At 38.2% G+C, this 14,903-nt stretch overlaps 1 protein-coding gene across 2 annotated transcripts in view; it reads left to right on the top strand.

Moving 5' to 3' along the window:
* Positions 1-14,095, top strand: part of LOC124180185 (basal cell adhesion molecule-like) — a 31,697-nt gene extending 17,602 nt beyond the window's left edge. For both annotated transcript variants that reach the window (XM_046565352.1, XM_046565353.1), the window contains exons 2-6: positions 1,889-2,094; positions 7,956-8,091; positions 8,250-8,383; positions 11,176-11,416; positions 13,779-14,095. In XM_046565352.1, the coding sequence (XP_046421308.1) occupies positions 1,889-2,094; positions 7,956-8,091; positions 8,250-8,383; positions 11,176-11,416; positions 13,779-13,864 (803 nt within the window). In that variant the 3' untranslated portion in view covers positions 13,865-14,095. The remainder of the gene's footprint in view (positions 1-1,888; positions 2,095-7,955; positions 8,092-8,249; positions 8,384-11,175; positions 11,417-13,778) is intronic.
* The last annotated feature ends 808 nt before the right edge of the window (positions 14,096-14,903 follow it).

Here is a 14,903-nt window from a genome sequence, read left to right as displayed (position 1 = left end):
TTTTACAAATCGCGAAAAAAATGTTGGAATTTAACTCGTTGCACGTAAGCACCAGCGTTTTTTTTTTAAACGAGGTTCAAAGTATAAAGAAGCAGCTAACGATTGAATTATTTCGTTTCAGCTATCAATTGAAAAAAAGAATTCATGTAAGAGGCTCGTTGATTCGACTCATTGTCAGCGCGCCAGATTTCGCCCATTCTTACACGTAAAGTAAATCTTTTATTCGACTTGAATAATAATTAAACGGTGTTCAATCAGTTTGAGAGGAAACGCTAGTTCGTTGCCAGCAAACATCTCACGTGGAATAACGGAGAATCTTGAGAACTTGATGCCTGAACCAATTTCAGACGGTATAAGATATTAGCAAAATAAATCTTCGCATAACGCACAAAACACCGATACCGTGGTGTAATTGGCGACTAACAAAATTTATTACCGTACAACTCTTCGGAAAACGACCACGGCGGCACGAAATGTCGTTAACGAATTCCTGGACAGTTTTACGATGAATTTGCAGCCTTTGCTCTCTTAACAAGAAGCAGCTCACTTTTTAGAGTTTGTGACCGTGTCAAAATAAACATCACAAACATTTCGCACCCTTGGCTCGTAGTTTTCTGTTGGCCCTAAACAAAAAAAATGAGAAATACGATATCGCGCCTCAAAATTGAAAGAAACGATTTTTCGCTAGGTATGTTTTTGTTTTGTTTTTTTTTCTAATTTTGATATTACTTCCAAAATATCCTAGCATGAAAATGAACAATTTAGACTTGATCCGTCAATGAACACTTTTTTTAAATAAATTTCCATTGTATTGTCAAATGACTGATATTCCATTCATAAAATATTTACCCTAGTTGAACGCTCAAATCATTTCTATTTGGGTGGGAAAATATGAACTTGGAAAATCAACTCATCTACAGTACAGAGTAGATATTAAAAATTCTAATTTAATTTTGTTTCTAGCCTATGGTCACAACTGTTGAATATCAGATTTCAGAGACATGTGGAAGCTAAGGTTTAAGTTTCAATTACGCTTTAATTGTAAATTGCCAGACATCTACTTGACAGTAGTATGTGATTTGCAGAAGCAGAAATTCAATGTCACTGATTTCCAAACAAAACGCGTGCAAAAATAGTGCAGAATCTTTGTGAAAGACTGTAGTAAGTTCAACTTGAGTTGCGAGACTGACTCCAATGTCACCATTTTGCAATATTGGGTTGACAATAATTTTTTGTATTCTACTTAAATGTGTGCCTAATAACTTTCTTAAATATTATCATTTTTATACCTTTCATCCATACGAAAAATAAAAAATTGTCGCAAAAGGCTTTCCTTTTGTTTTTAAAGTGGTATTATCCCTTAAGCCACCGTCACTATATAATGAGCAGAGCATATATAATGGGCATACTGAACATTCCGTACTTCCGTTAATTCTGATCTATTTCAGGACGAATTGTTTAATTCACAAAAAAAAAAAAATTTAGGTCCCCTATAGAATTCTTCTAGGTATTCGCTTCGTGCAACAATTATGCATGCACTCTATCGATGTATGTGTAATTCTCTATACGTACACGCTTGACAGCGTCACCGGTCGGCATAGCACGAAATTTTAGACGCCAATAGCGCTACCTATAGCGATAATACGAAGTTTGGGCCCGGTAAATCACATGCACATGTACGACCATAATTAATTAATTCTTTGCCGACTTTTAACATTGTCCGAACAATCAGTGTTTGACTGTGAAAATGAACGAACAAAACGATGTCAATTTGAGTGGGGTTTTCTCGCGTTCTCATTTGTCAGTACGATGCAGATACATGAGATTTTACGCTAGTCAAATAACTAACGACACACGTTTCAACTGTTCTTGTATTATTTGGTTCCAGGGGCAATGGGACTCCGAGACGTGCGTATCACTGTACCGGCCATGGTTCGGTCCCGAGATTCAGCACTCCTCACCTGTGACTACGATTTGGAGGCCGCAGATCTGTACTCCATAAGATGGTATCTTGGGGACGAAGAGTTTTATCGATTTGTACCCCAAGAAGCTCCTCCGCAAGCAATATTCTCCGTTCGTGATATGCAGGTTGATGTATGTAAACTATATTTTGGTTTTCAACAAATGTAGAATCTATGTCAAGTATTATTTTGCGATTTTTGACCTATACTTAAGTTGAGATACACACACATACACAACGTCAGTTGGTCCACTACCACTGGCACCCTCGCCAAAATGATCGTGGCGTTCATTTAAGGGCACGAATATCAATTAGCAACTTATTGCTTGACAAATGTGAACGGATAACAATCTATAAATTTCCCAGAGAGCGCGATATTGTTAGGAGTGCAAAACGGAAGGGGAAGCTCCGGGCAACAACACCCCCACAGATTTGGTGCCTTGGGCCCCGCCCGACTGCGCTCTACCCTAATGTCGCTACTGCATACATTTCTGCTGATTTATGCATTTTATGTTGTTTTCTTTTTTTCTTTGTGATCTGGTCCTGTTGTCCTTAGCGTTACACTGGTAGGGCATATTGAAAAAATACTCATTTCTCTACCTCTCCCTCCATCCTCTCTCTGTGTACGCGATTAATATTCCACCGTGCGTTAATCGTTAAATGATAGAAACTAGTGGTGAAAATTAATTGGAAGCGTAACTCTACAGAAAGAAAAAGTTTCATGCCAACGACGAAGAAATGAGACGAGGGTATTCCTTTCCGACAGTTGGGTCCGAGCATAGAGATTGTAAACGCAGAATCAGTAACGCGCAGTTTCTGATACGAAAATATAAATGCAGAAAATGCAATAACGACTTACATAATGAAATAGTCAGTTGTAGGTTATGTCTAAAATTCTACTTTCTATCCAGAATAACGCACATTTCATAGAGTGTATGCCGCGAGCAATGAGCTTGTAAAGTACCATGGGTTATTCGACACGCTTGACATTGTTCAAAAAGGAAAAGGAATAGAAAATTCCAGGGGAAGAAATCCCAGTGGAGAATCTGACGATTCCAACATCGAAAGCACTGACGAGAAAGGAGAGAGAAGGAGAATTTCCAGCATTAATGAGGGTGAGGGAAATAGTACAAGAAGTAAGTTGGAAAGGACAGCGGAAACGATAATAAAGCTTGTTAGAAATGGAACGGAAAGAGAACATTTCGAAAAGCTTGTGCGTGATGCAGTGAGGAAAGGAATAAATAAAGTTTAACGTAAGATCTGAAACGAGTAAAGCAAATAAGAAATGATTTAACGGAGTTGAACAAATTAGTGAAGAACTTCATACACATGCAAATGGCGAAAGCCTTAAAGACAGTTGTGTACACACTGATCGGGAAAAATTAAGAAGAACAGGCAATAAATGAAGTATAGACAAGTTACATTTTTTTGCAACTTTTTAAACCAAGAAAGCAACAAGAAAGCAAGGATACGAAATTAGGTGATAAAGAGCAATGTCGACATCAGAAGGAAAGTCGTTGAAGTAAATCAAGTAATCAATACAACAAATGGGAAAATAGTTATCAACTGCAAAGATACTACAGGGCGTAGCGAACTAAATTTAGCTTGCGAAAAAAAAATAATGGAAAAATAAAAATAACGAAGAAGCTCTGGGAAGGAAAAAAGTGTTCTGGAAGCCATAATACGAAAAGCTGCCACGATACGGAGGAAAAATATGGCACGCCGTACGGAGAAGCTGGATATCGTTTCAATAGTTAGACGTTAAATACCAAGCGAATTGTAAGGATTACCCACTCTTCAACTATTTTCCACTCAAAGTAAAACAAGCAATTGGTTTAGTGATAAGGACCAATGAAGGAAAATCGCTATTCTATCTTAACGTAAAAAATATCATTAGAAACGTAGAGGAAAGAGAACGGTTCGAAGAGTTTCAGTGGAAAGGCCAGCAGTTCTGATACTTGCCGAAACCAGGAAAACCGAGATAATGCAGGATCAGAATAGCAAAATTGACAATTCTTAAAAGTCTTAGCAAACAAACAAAAAAACCAGTAAGGAACTTCTGGATAAAGGCCGTGAAAATAAACAGTACGAAGTTTTCAGGAATAATAATGGCTCTCTGCCATTCACCCAAAGCCAGTAATGCTGCAACAGACGCGAGTGATGAATTATATGCGGATCACTAATGATCAGACCGAACGACATGACACCGGTATGGGACAGAATACGAAAAGTCCAAAATGGATCCGTCCAAGCCATTTTAAATTGAAAGAAAGATACAGGGTTTAAAAATACTCTAAACACAATCCATGCTTCATGAGCGTAGAAGAAAGAGTAAAGTATAATGTGCTCACATTTACATATAAGGCAATGGAGGCAGACCAGAAGAACGCGAAGCAGGATATAAAAATGACAGGTAACAGGAGAAGAAGAACAAACGATCACCAGACAATAAAAAAGTATTGAAATATTTCAAGCATCAAAGTGAAAAATGCGAGTACATTAGGGTAATTCAAAACAAAAGTCGTGAAATATATAAAACTAAAACAATGCTTGCATTAAAAATTAAATGGGAGGCAGTATACTTTAGCACCGAAGGACTGACAATGTATGCATAATTACGCAACGTTACCGCAAAAGCGAAAGAATAGCTAATCGTCAATCACTTGCAAAGTTTCTTGGCCCATTCATCGCGGGACATGACCTACTTGAATTTCAGTACAAATTTCCCGCCTTGACCCAAGTGAGCCACATGAAAAGCTCCGTGACTTCCAACGTTACAACTTAGTAGCCTTAAGCAGCAATTTAAATCAAAATGTCTCGATTTCTTTGACGGATACTAATGACGATATCGAAGAGCAGTCTGCCGATGATGTGAGGAAGCTATCGATAATAAGCGCAATACAAAACTCGTGCTATTCAACCTCAGTGAGGCGTTTGATAGCATAAATCAGCAACTTTGGCCGCTAAGCTATCACGTTAATGGTTATCGAGTCAGCTACCTATGTCGTTTCATAAATACTCATCTGAAAAGTCACAGGCGGTACAAGACCTCTATAGGAATCATTCTCCCCTTTCTGGATAACGTCTTAAGCGTACCTTACGGTCCTTTGTCCTTCACTTGTTCTACTTCTGATCAGTGACATCAGATGCGTGATCAAACGTACCAGTCATATAATTTTTTCAGATGATCTACAAGTTCACTTACATGCTCGCCCAGTGATATCAACGCTGCTATCGCTAGAATAAGTAGTGACGTCGATGCTGTCTCGGGTTGAACCGTATTATAACAGCCTTAAATTGTAAGTTACCAAGACCAAAGCCATCATCTATGGTAGATTGACTTATCTTGAGTAGCTAAATGAACTGAATTCATTAAACTTAACTGATTCTTGATACCGGATCAGCGTCTGTTCTACTTGTGCACTTTCTTTGACCAAATCCTACCTGCTTCCTCTTCTTCCTACCCGCGTGAACTCTTCCTAGACCTTGACCCCAAATTATGTCGTTCGTTCAGACTAGTGCTATCTAGAAATGCCGTATCGTGTGATATTCAGAATCACAGAACAACGTAATATCGCCATTCGTTTGTTCTTTAGACTTCGTACACATGGAAAAGTTGACCTTACTCAATTCTTAAGTCATCCTCTCTAGAAGTGTTGAAGGCGAGGCTCTATGGACGCCGTATTTTAGTTGAATCAAATCTTTACGTACAGTAGGGTGGTCTTTTTGAACTTTTTTTTTCTTACGTACCCCTCCTAGAAGTTATTTTTTAGCCTTAAACGGAGCCTCGTGAAATCGGAACTCGGTAGCAAAATTCTAAAACGTGCTTCATCCAGTTTGAATTTTTTTAACACTCTGATCGAAATATCTCGAAAACTATACAAGTCAGGAAGCTGTTCTTGGTTTTATTTTATAGATAATCAAATATTCTATAATATGAAACGCGATGACAAGATATCTGTTATCGTAATCTTGCGGCTGCTATAACGGATTTCCAATTTGACCTGTTTTAATCTCTGAAATAAAATAGATTTTTCCGAATAACCTGCGAATCCCAGCTTAACTTAGTGTTGAAAGCCTGGCAAGGCTTTAGGACAAGAAGAAAAATTAAACATACATACGACATTTTTTCATCTAGTCCAATATGTCCCGAATTTTCGGAAAAATGAATACTTATTGTCCAGTAAATATCAATGATAGGAAACTGTTTTGTAGGTTATAAATTAATAAAATATCGCATGTACATTTTCAGAATCTAGGAGGCATATTTCCTAAGAAGATCAATTTTGTCTTAAGCTCCTCTATTCCACGTCATGGAAATTCTATTATTGCCTAGTATTATTCTTCAGTGTTGCCTTAGCTTTCTACTGTCTATGCCTGACGGTTCCTGAAACTCTGAAAATTGGGTTTGGTACTTACACTGACGTGTGAATTTTAAATTACTGGGATGTGTAGCTAGCAGTTCGTTATTTACTTAATTTATGGATAAATGTTATTTTGTATTACGTACGCCGTCCTTTAGCTTATTATTCACTGTGGCATAATAAACCGTACCTGCTTTAATCAAATATAATCTCTCTCTGTTGGCTGAAGTCGTCTTAGCGCGATGCTTCTTCTATGTTTCTAAGTTTATTGATGCTGTACACTTACAGTCTGAAGAATGCAGATATGATTCTAAGCGAAACGATGTTACGTCCTTGGTACCTCGCATACACAAAAGATTCTTCAGTAGGTATACACAACTAATTTTGTTCCAGCTTTCGCGTGATTGGAGTGGTATCTCTTAAAAAAATTTGTGTCTGGCGTGTTTGAATGTGTCTTAAATTCCGCTTATGAGTCGCTAATAATGAAAGTATATACGTGTTTCGTATAACCTGAAATCAAAAGTTACCTGCTTGATCTCGTACATGGCACATTTTACGATTCGATTTATGCACCTAAATATAATTTTTCGCTTTCGAATCTTTTTCAATTTTGCGAACCATTTTTTCTTTTATCTTTTCCAACCTTTGAGGCATTCACCCGTATCGCGCATACGGGTACGAAAGGGTAAGATTAGGATCCACGTGATCCAGCCACCCTACATGCCAAATCACGCCACGGTCTGAACGCAGGTGGACGTGAGCTAGGGGGCTAAACAGCAAGGTAGCTTTGCGCTGGTAATGCAGATCAAAGGAAGTGAAGCAGATGGAAGTTCAGTACGAAAGGCGGATAGAAAATTTTTTGTTGAAATATCACTGTGCAGTAGTACGAGATTTTCTTCAGAGGTATTTCTTTATATGGATGCAATATGGCTTTCATTGATTCTGGAGCTTACAGCCTCCGTGCTTTCTTCGTGGCTTTCAGTGACAAACACTCCAGAACAGAAATCCGGTGTAGACAATTCAATTCTCAATTCCCAAGGTGTTCTCAAGGTTACGTTCGACCGCTGTTATTTTCAGGAAAATTCATTTTTAGTGATTACTATTTTCACAAAACAATTTTTCCTGATCCCAAATTCTGTGGGTGTAACTATATATTCGTGTCTGTGATATAAACTTAGGAATTAATTATCACGAAAGTAGATGTAAGATGAAATATTTCTATTGGAATAAAAACCTGTTGGAATGGTATCGTTGTAGTTGTTAATCCTTCAGCATTGTTTTTTCAATCAGCCGTTTCGTTTAATGTGTTCTTTTGAAGTAGCTTCATAACCTAGACCAATTGTATTTCTAAACGAGAGGTGCCGAAATAAAAAGAAGTCAATTTCAATCAATAAACTTTACCACGTCTGAAGTAATCGATTGGATAACCTTGTACACAGTGGGATGTATTTGAAAGCATCATATTTTAGAAATAGAAAAAAGAAACCATTGCATAAAACGTGCGATAAGGTGTGGCGGTGATAAAACAGATATTGAACACGTAGAATTGTTAACTTGCAAAGATGATTTGAAGTAGGAACTTGCACAAGCCGAAGGTAGAGAGGCTATATTCTTACTTTGAAACTTCGCAGAGACAACACTCAAACATGAAGGACGTGACATTGGTGAACGTGTCTAGAAACCTGACTGGAACCTACAAATGCGAGATTTCGGCCGATGCCCCGTCATTTCACACCCTGATAGAAGAAGCGCAGATGAAGGTTGTAGGTAAGCAAACACTCCCTCCCTCCACCTTTCTTTCCATCGTGTTTTTCGGTACCCAATCTCTGCCTCTCGATCGCAGTCCGTAGTTTTTCGGTGGCTTGGCGTCGCGCCAAAATCAACCTCATCTCTTTAATGCATCTACTGAATTATATAATCAATAGATGTCCCGGAAGCGGATCCGTGGATTGAGCCAGAGAAACAACGTTTACCGGCGGGTGAAACTCTTCGGGCGAATTGCACGTCAGGCGCTTCGAATCCCGCCCCCACCATTACGTGGGCGCTCAACGGAGATCCTGTAAGTATCCTACGTGACCATACTCGATGATTTAAGTTTTCAGCGTCTAAGCTGGTAAGACATATCAATTCTACGATACCCCCTCTTTGGCTCTGCGCTTGAATTTATTGGACCTGTTAACGTGGCGATCAATCAATATTTCCTAACAGTTATTTATTGTCACAAGCTACGGGTGTACTAGGATATCCCTGTTCCGAACATTTTTTTGTGCCATCTGTCGTATCGTTGCTGGGATATATGGGACGTGCGATCCGGTTCAGAAGTAGCGCAACTAAATTGTAACAAAAAATATATCGTAAAAGCATCACTGAGACTGAATATGTACACACATATATGTATAATGTGGGAGGCAAACGCTTCGAAATTTTTTCTCCACCACAAATTTATTACCTGAAGGGTTTTACTTTTACCTATAGTTTTTATTCTATCACGTGTGTCGGTGTAGTTTTCGATCAAATCATTCTTGATTTGGTCATTCATGTTCTACTACTCGCTAATCTTACCTCCCATCACTGTCCCGTTGCACGATACTTAACGATTAATCAATGGAAATACATTCCACGGAGCATGCTGCTCTGCGTTGCACACATTTTCTTACGTCATGCTGAAAATAATTGCGACGCGGTTGGACTTATTTTTCACACGCACGTTCCATCATCGCAATCATTCCAGTAACTTTGCTTTCATTGCCTCAAAATTACAGGGCATCATAAGTCTTTGAACAAGAATGATTACTCATCGAAGATATGAATAATAACATGTAAACGATATTGATTAGTTGCAGATCATCGTTTCTTATATTTATAAACTTTTCCCGATCCGGTCGTTCACATCTCATGTCACGCAGCTCGTAAATTGTTTACGAAATTGAGTCATATACCGCACTAGCCCGAGATTATAGCTACGCCGGTATAACCCTAATTTTCATCTCCAATCATCTTCCACGTGGGTCTAACGACTCTCTATGTCAGTTTTATAGTCGTACAAATTTCCTATGACATAGATTAGATATAGCTAGATCGAAGTGTGCTCTTATTGCTGTTTGCATGTAACTTCTCACTGATCTATATAGATCGCTCTAACTTCTGCATAGAACGGTGCCTCTCTATGTTATCTTTCTAATCATACAACTTTCAGCGAATGTAATATATTTGTGGTCTATATATAAAAGATGAAAATGGTTGAGTAAACTGACCGATTCGACTAAATCAGAAATACAACAAATTACATATCCCAGCTGTCTGTTTACGGATCGCGTTGAAATAGAGCTTACTTCAAAAGCTCTCTGAAATCAAATTCTAAATAGAATTCTCGAATGTCGCAGATAATCGTAAAGGCGGAGAACTATGTGATCAAGCTTTCGTTGTATAGGCCGTAGGCTTCTCTTCGCGATGAAAAGACCGCGTAAAAGGGTTGCCGACACCTTTTGATCGTATTATGGAATCAGGGTTGTGAAATCATAGTATTTTGGCGGTACAAATCGTACGAGGAAAGGAGAGCAAGTTAATCAGTGAGGGTTATTCATAATTTTTTGTTCTTAAGCACGTGTTTACTTGAAAGACAAGTTGTAAAATATTTATCATGGTTTCTCTTTGAACGAGAAAAAACTGAATATATTAACGAAGTTGTATTATATTAGAACGGAAGCTTTCAACAAGTTATTTTCAATCCTCACTTTCCGTGAAACGTGAACTTTCAACGCTATCCGAACACATGAAAATGTTTTTCCTACCGTAGATCGTAGCCCGCAGCGATATGCAATACGTTGATTCTTGTAAATAAGAAAAAATCCTAAAAAAATTTAAATACCATTTCTAACCATCAAAATTATGGTACACGTTATAAGATATTTTGTGAAATGGCCAAATTCTGGGCATATGCGAGGTATGGTATGCATGTGGGCATTAATTCAGAGACGACTAGTTTTTCGACCGAATCAATTACGTTGGTAATGCAGATTCAGCCTACAGTGCCACTGTCGGCCGGACGCTACTGGCTTAATCAGCGTTACCAACGTAACCAACTCGACCGAAAAAAAAGCCGGCTCTGAATTAATGTCCACATGTGTACGTAATAGAGTGTGCCAAAAAGAAAAAAAAAAATTTCTAACGCGTGTCAAAATTTCGTTAGACTATCTCAAATAGAATATCTCAGCCAAACGTAAGCTTTTAATATTGATATTTAGAGGTGGCTATTTTATTTTATCCATTTTCCATTTAAATGCACGTAAAGAAAATCGGATAATTTTTGTTATTGTTTTTTTCTCTTCGACGGCTTGACTCATAAGCTATCAAAATATAGATTGTTATAGGAAATCTTACGCTATATAAAAAAAGTACTAATTCAAAATTTTCCTAACTCTAATCGATTAAGAGATATTCAAGACGATTGAATGTTTATACGCGAATATGTCTACGGGCAGAGATAGTAAGAAATTATATACCAGCCACAATTTTTCGAAGTCTCATCAAATTAACGAGCAGCCGGAAGATGGCTTTTGACCACATATTAAAAACGCAACGTCAAGTCGCATATAATATAACGTATACCTCAGTACGAGTTGTCTAATCACCCACGTAGTAATAAACCATCGTATTCTAAAACAAAGCTTCATTTACACCTGTTCAGCAATCCCACAAAAATATTTCTTCATTATTGTCATTATGTAAAAAATTGAGACTTCACGTACAAAGTATTCGTTCTGATTTTACAACGCCACCGTTGAAAATCATTTCCATACACGAAGATCTTCGACTTATCATTATATTGACGGCTATTTATGAATGTTGCAGTTGAATCGAACAAATCTTGCGTTCAAAACGTGGCCACGGTTCTTGGGGCAAGGTGACATCAAAGCCACACAATCTACTCTCGAACTCAAGACGACCGCGGAACTTTTCAAGGAAGGAAAACTCGTGCTTCGATGTTTTGCAGCAATACCGACTGTTTATACGGCTTCCGCTGAGTTAGTTGTCGCTGAAGACACACCGCTCATTGCATCAATCACCGGCAACGCTTCGCCACACTTACGCCGTAAGTCCCGTATACTTTGCGAATCGTTTCTCCTTCCTCCGCCCTTCGCTCAGGTACACCTATAATTTTTCTACTTTCACAAAAGCGCCCAGGTTTTCTTCTGAGACCCCATCTTTTTACGTTTCCGCGTAAGAGGAAACTGAGAAAGCTGCTTAAGTTTATGCGACGTTACTGATACCGATTCTAAAGTGCAAATTGTGTCTGTCGTTCACTATTCGCAAATATTAACAGCACTTGCGGATATCGAGCATGGTATCGGTCTCGTTGACGGTCCAGCATTTTTTGGCTCTTGGTGAAGAATAATAATTCGTAAGAGAAGAACGTCTCCGTGATATCACAGATTGGTTTTAGGTTGATATGTGAATAATCCATCAATTATTCCATAGAGTTTTTAATTAATGTTAGATTTTTTTGGTATCACAAGTCCGCAAAATTCAGCTGTCACTGACACGTGAAGACGCACAGACGTGAAAAATGTAAACATTAGTTTCAAAATTTACAAGTCGATACCGAGTCACGTGACTGTAATAGTGGAATGTGACGTTCCTACTAAATAACGAAGCATTAGCCTCGCTTCGGCACGAACATATACAAGCGTAGTCGTGAAGTCACAGTTTCCAGTTTTGCCACTCTTTATCCACGCTACCAAATCGCAGAATACAATACGGTATCAGGGACGGCAAAATACTGAAGACTTGAAATTTTTTATCGCACAAAGATGTGCTATTTATCGGTACTACATTATTCCGCGTGAATTGCTGAAAGTAAAGTGGTGATTGAATCATTTTCAAGACCATTTGAGTGTCTCACTTTGGCCATTATTCTTTTTTCACCATGCTAGATATTTTTATTTTGTTGAGTATATCGATCACGTCCTGGACAACAATTTCATGTGACAACTATGTGACTAAAAACTAACCGACACGTAATTCTTTTTTATTCTCATCTCCTATTAAACACCTTAAGGGGGTGAAACCATCCTCCTAAGTAAGGCATGTCAAGGAGCGATTTAGCAGTTTTTTTTTTTTTTTTTTAAATTGATAAAATTGTATTTTCCATTTCTCGTTACGAGAAGACTTTTGCAGTTGGATTGGTTGAAAAATGTCATGTTCCTGTGGTTGAAATTGTCAAATCGTCCCTCGGACACGCCTTACTTTGGAGGTTGGTTTCAATCTCTCAAAGTGTTTAATGGCGTATTGAAAAAAATACGAGTCGCTTAGTTTTTAGTCTACTATAACATATTAGAAAGGAAATGAAATCGGAGAGATCTACTGGGGATACCTTCCTTGTTAGTCACTATGTCAGACCCAAGACAAACTATAATAATCAATGAAGCTTCCACAACCTGCTACTACCTAGATGCCACATATGTTTGCAGTCTTTACCGAGTACATGCCAAGATGAAATTATCAGTCGCTCACATGGTAGCCACAAACCTAAAAGGGGTTCGACCGTGAAGCTGCCGTATAGTTGCCACATGAAATTGTTACCAGTGCGAGTGTGAGAGCGAATGGCCGCCACAGAATATTTCTTCACCTGGTCGAATTACTTGGTACTAATTCCATTCCAGCCGAGCTTCATATTAATAAAGTGTACGCTTATCAATTACATATGTAATACACACGTTTAGTGGTGGCCTTTCAATGATGCCTGGTATCGTTGCAGGTGATAACCAAACTTGATAAGGGTACGATAATCTTATTATGAAGAGATTTTTCTGAACAGAGGTATCCGTGCATTTGCAATTGTCTGATATCTGCACAGTACGAAAGAAACAAATATTTATTTCAATTTACCATATTTTTGATAAATATTATATAAAAATAAGTTTGACAAGCAACATAAGAATGCTTTCGTTTCACCTAACCAGAGTAGACACTAAATCTCCATCACGAAATTCCCTGACTTCTCCAGGTTTTCCAGGTCAAAGTCTTCTAATTTTCCCTAACCAATTCGGATAAGTTGTGTAAATTACACTGTCCCATCTAGCCGATACGCACAATCGTTTGTAAGGTAATGTTTGGGAATATTCAAAGTTTGAAGAGAACCTTCCCCACGATAGTGAAAAAAATTTGTATTCCTTCTAATTCGTCTAAGGGTTAGAAAAATTGTGGAACGTATTTCTATGAAAAAACAATATAGTAAACGATTCCCTGATTTTCCGCAAAAGTCCCTGACATTTCCCTGACTATTCCAGAAATTCAGAATCCCATGACATTTACAGGTTTTCCACAATTCCCGGACCAGTGGCCACCCTGTTGACGTTATTATTGTAATACTCCTACCCTGTGTAGCAATCACAATAAAAATACATGAATATCTTAGATCACACATAAATGCGAGTGAAATGTTCGTTTTACAGAATCAAGTGGATCCCGTCCGAACTCTTTATTAGAGATTGGCGTCCTCATGTTATCCTTGGCAGCAGCCGCAACCTGGAGCAGATAGCTCTTTTACAAAAAGGGCATCGATTCCTCTCACTGACCCGAACACGTCGTCCATGTCAACCTAGTAGCTAGGGCTTCCAGTTATGTATGTTACTATGTATCATGTAGATAGGTGGATAATTTTTATTGAAGTGACAAGTAATAATACACAAACTATATACAGTTACTTTTGAACATGTTATCTTTTGATGTAAATTGTTGATAATAAAATGCGTTGATCTATGCATTTTAATTCGTGTACGAATTCAGAAACTATGATCATCTCGATGCATTATCTTACAATTCATTTCAGCCAGGATTTTTAAACTCAAAACTATTTTCCGCAACTGCTATACCTACACAAAAACGTAACGAAAATAAATTTGTTTGGTGTTGCGGCTGAAGCGTTGCTACCGAAGACCGTTGCAATATTTCCCAGCAAATTAAATAGTGATTTACAATGGTGCGTTGGAGAACTTTCAACTTGTACCGGTAAGTCTAGCTGTAACTCAATTCCATACGTCGACGCTTCACAAGTGAGTGCACAAAGAAAGAACGATTGCGACCTGCGGGGAAATCAGTGCTCTTTAACAATACCGAGCGAAGAAAAAATACTTGTCCGCAATTAGTGTCTTCGAGTAATATCACTTGTTTTCCTTATTTTGTTTTCTTCGCGGTGTCGCGGTTAACGCAATTAGTTGTTAGCGCCTCGTCACCGAAATAACGACTGGCACATGCATTTAATGATGCGAAACTTCCTTCTTCTCGTTGGTCCAATGATTACGATTAGCGCACTCAGTTAATGCAGGCTAATAGTGCTGTGGTTTGCTAGCGCAAGAGTTCGATAGATATTAGGAGTAGTTCTGTTAAAAAAAAATATTTTCTTTTTTTAGTAGGCGAGTATTTTGGTTTTTAAGATGCGATGCGAAGTCGCATGGTGTAAAAAATATAAGGTGTGCTCTTGCACAGAAATCTCTGAGAACCAATCGCGTACCCCAACCGTATGAATGCCGTATCGGAAATCCAGCAGATCGCATTCGACATCATTCAGCCTACATTTC

This window comes from Neodiprion fabricii, chromosome 4, assembly GCF_021155785.1.
Source record: "Neodiprion fabricii isolate iyNeoFabr1 chromosome 4, iyNeoFabr1.1, whole genome shotgun sequence".
NCBI lineage: Eukaryota > Metazoa > Arthropoda > Insecta > Hymenoptera > Diprionidae > Neodiprion > Neodiprion fabricii.
This window is presented reverse-complemented; position numbering and strand designations above follow the sequence as displayed.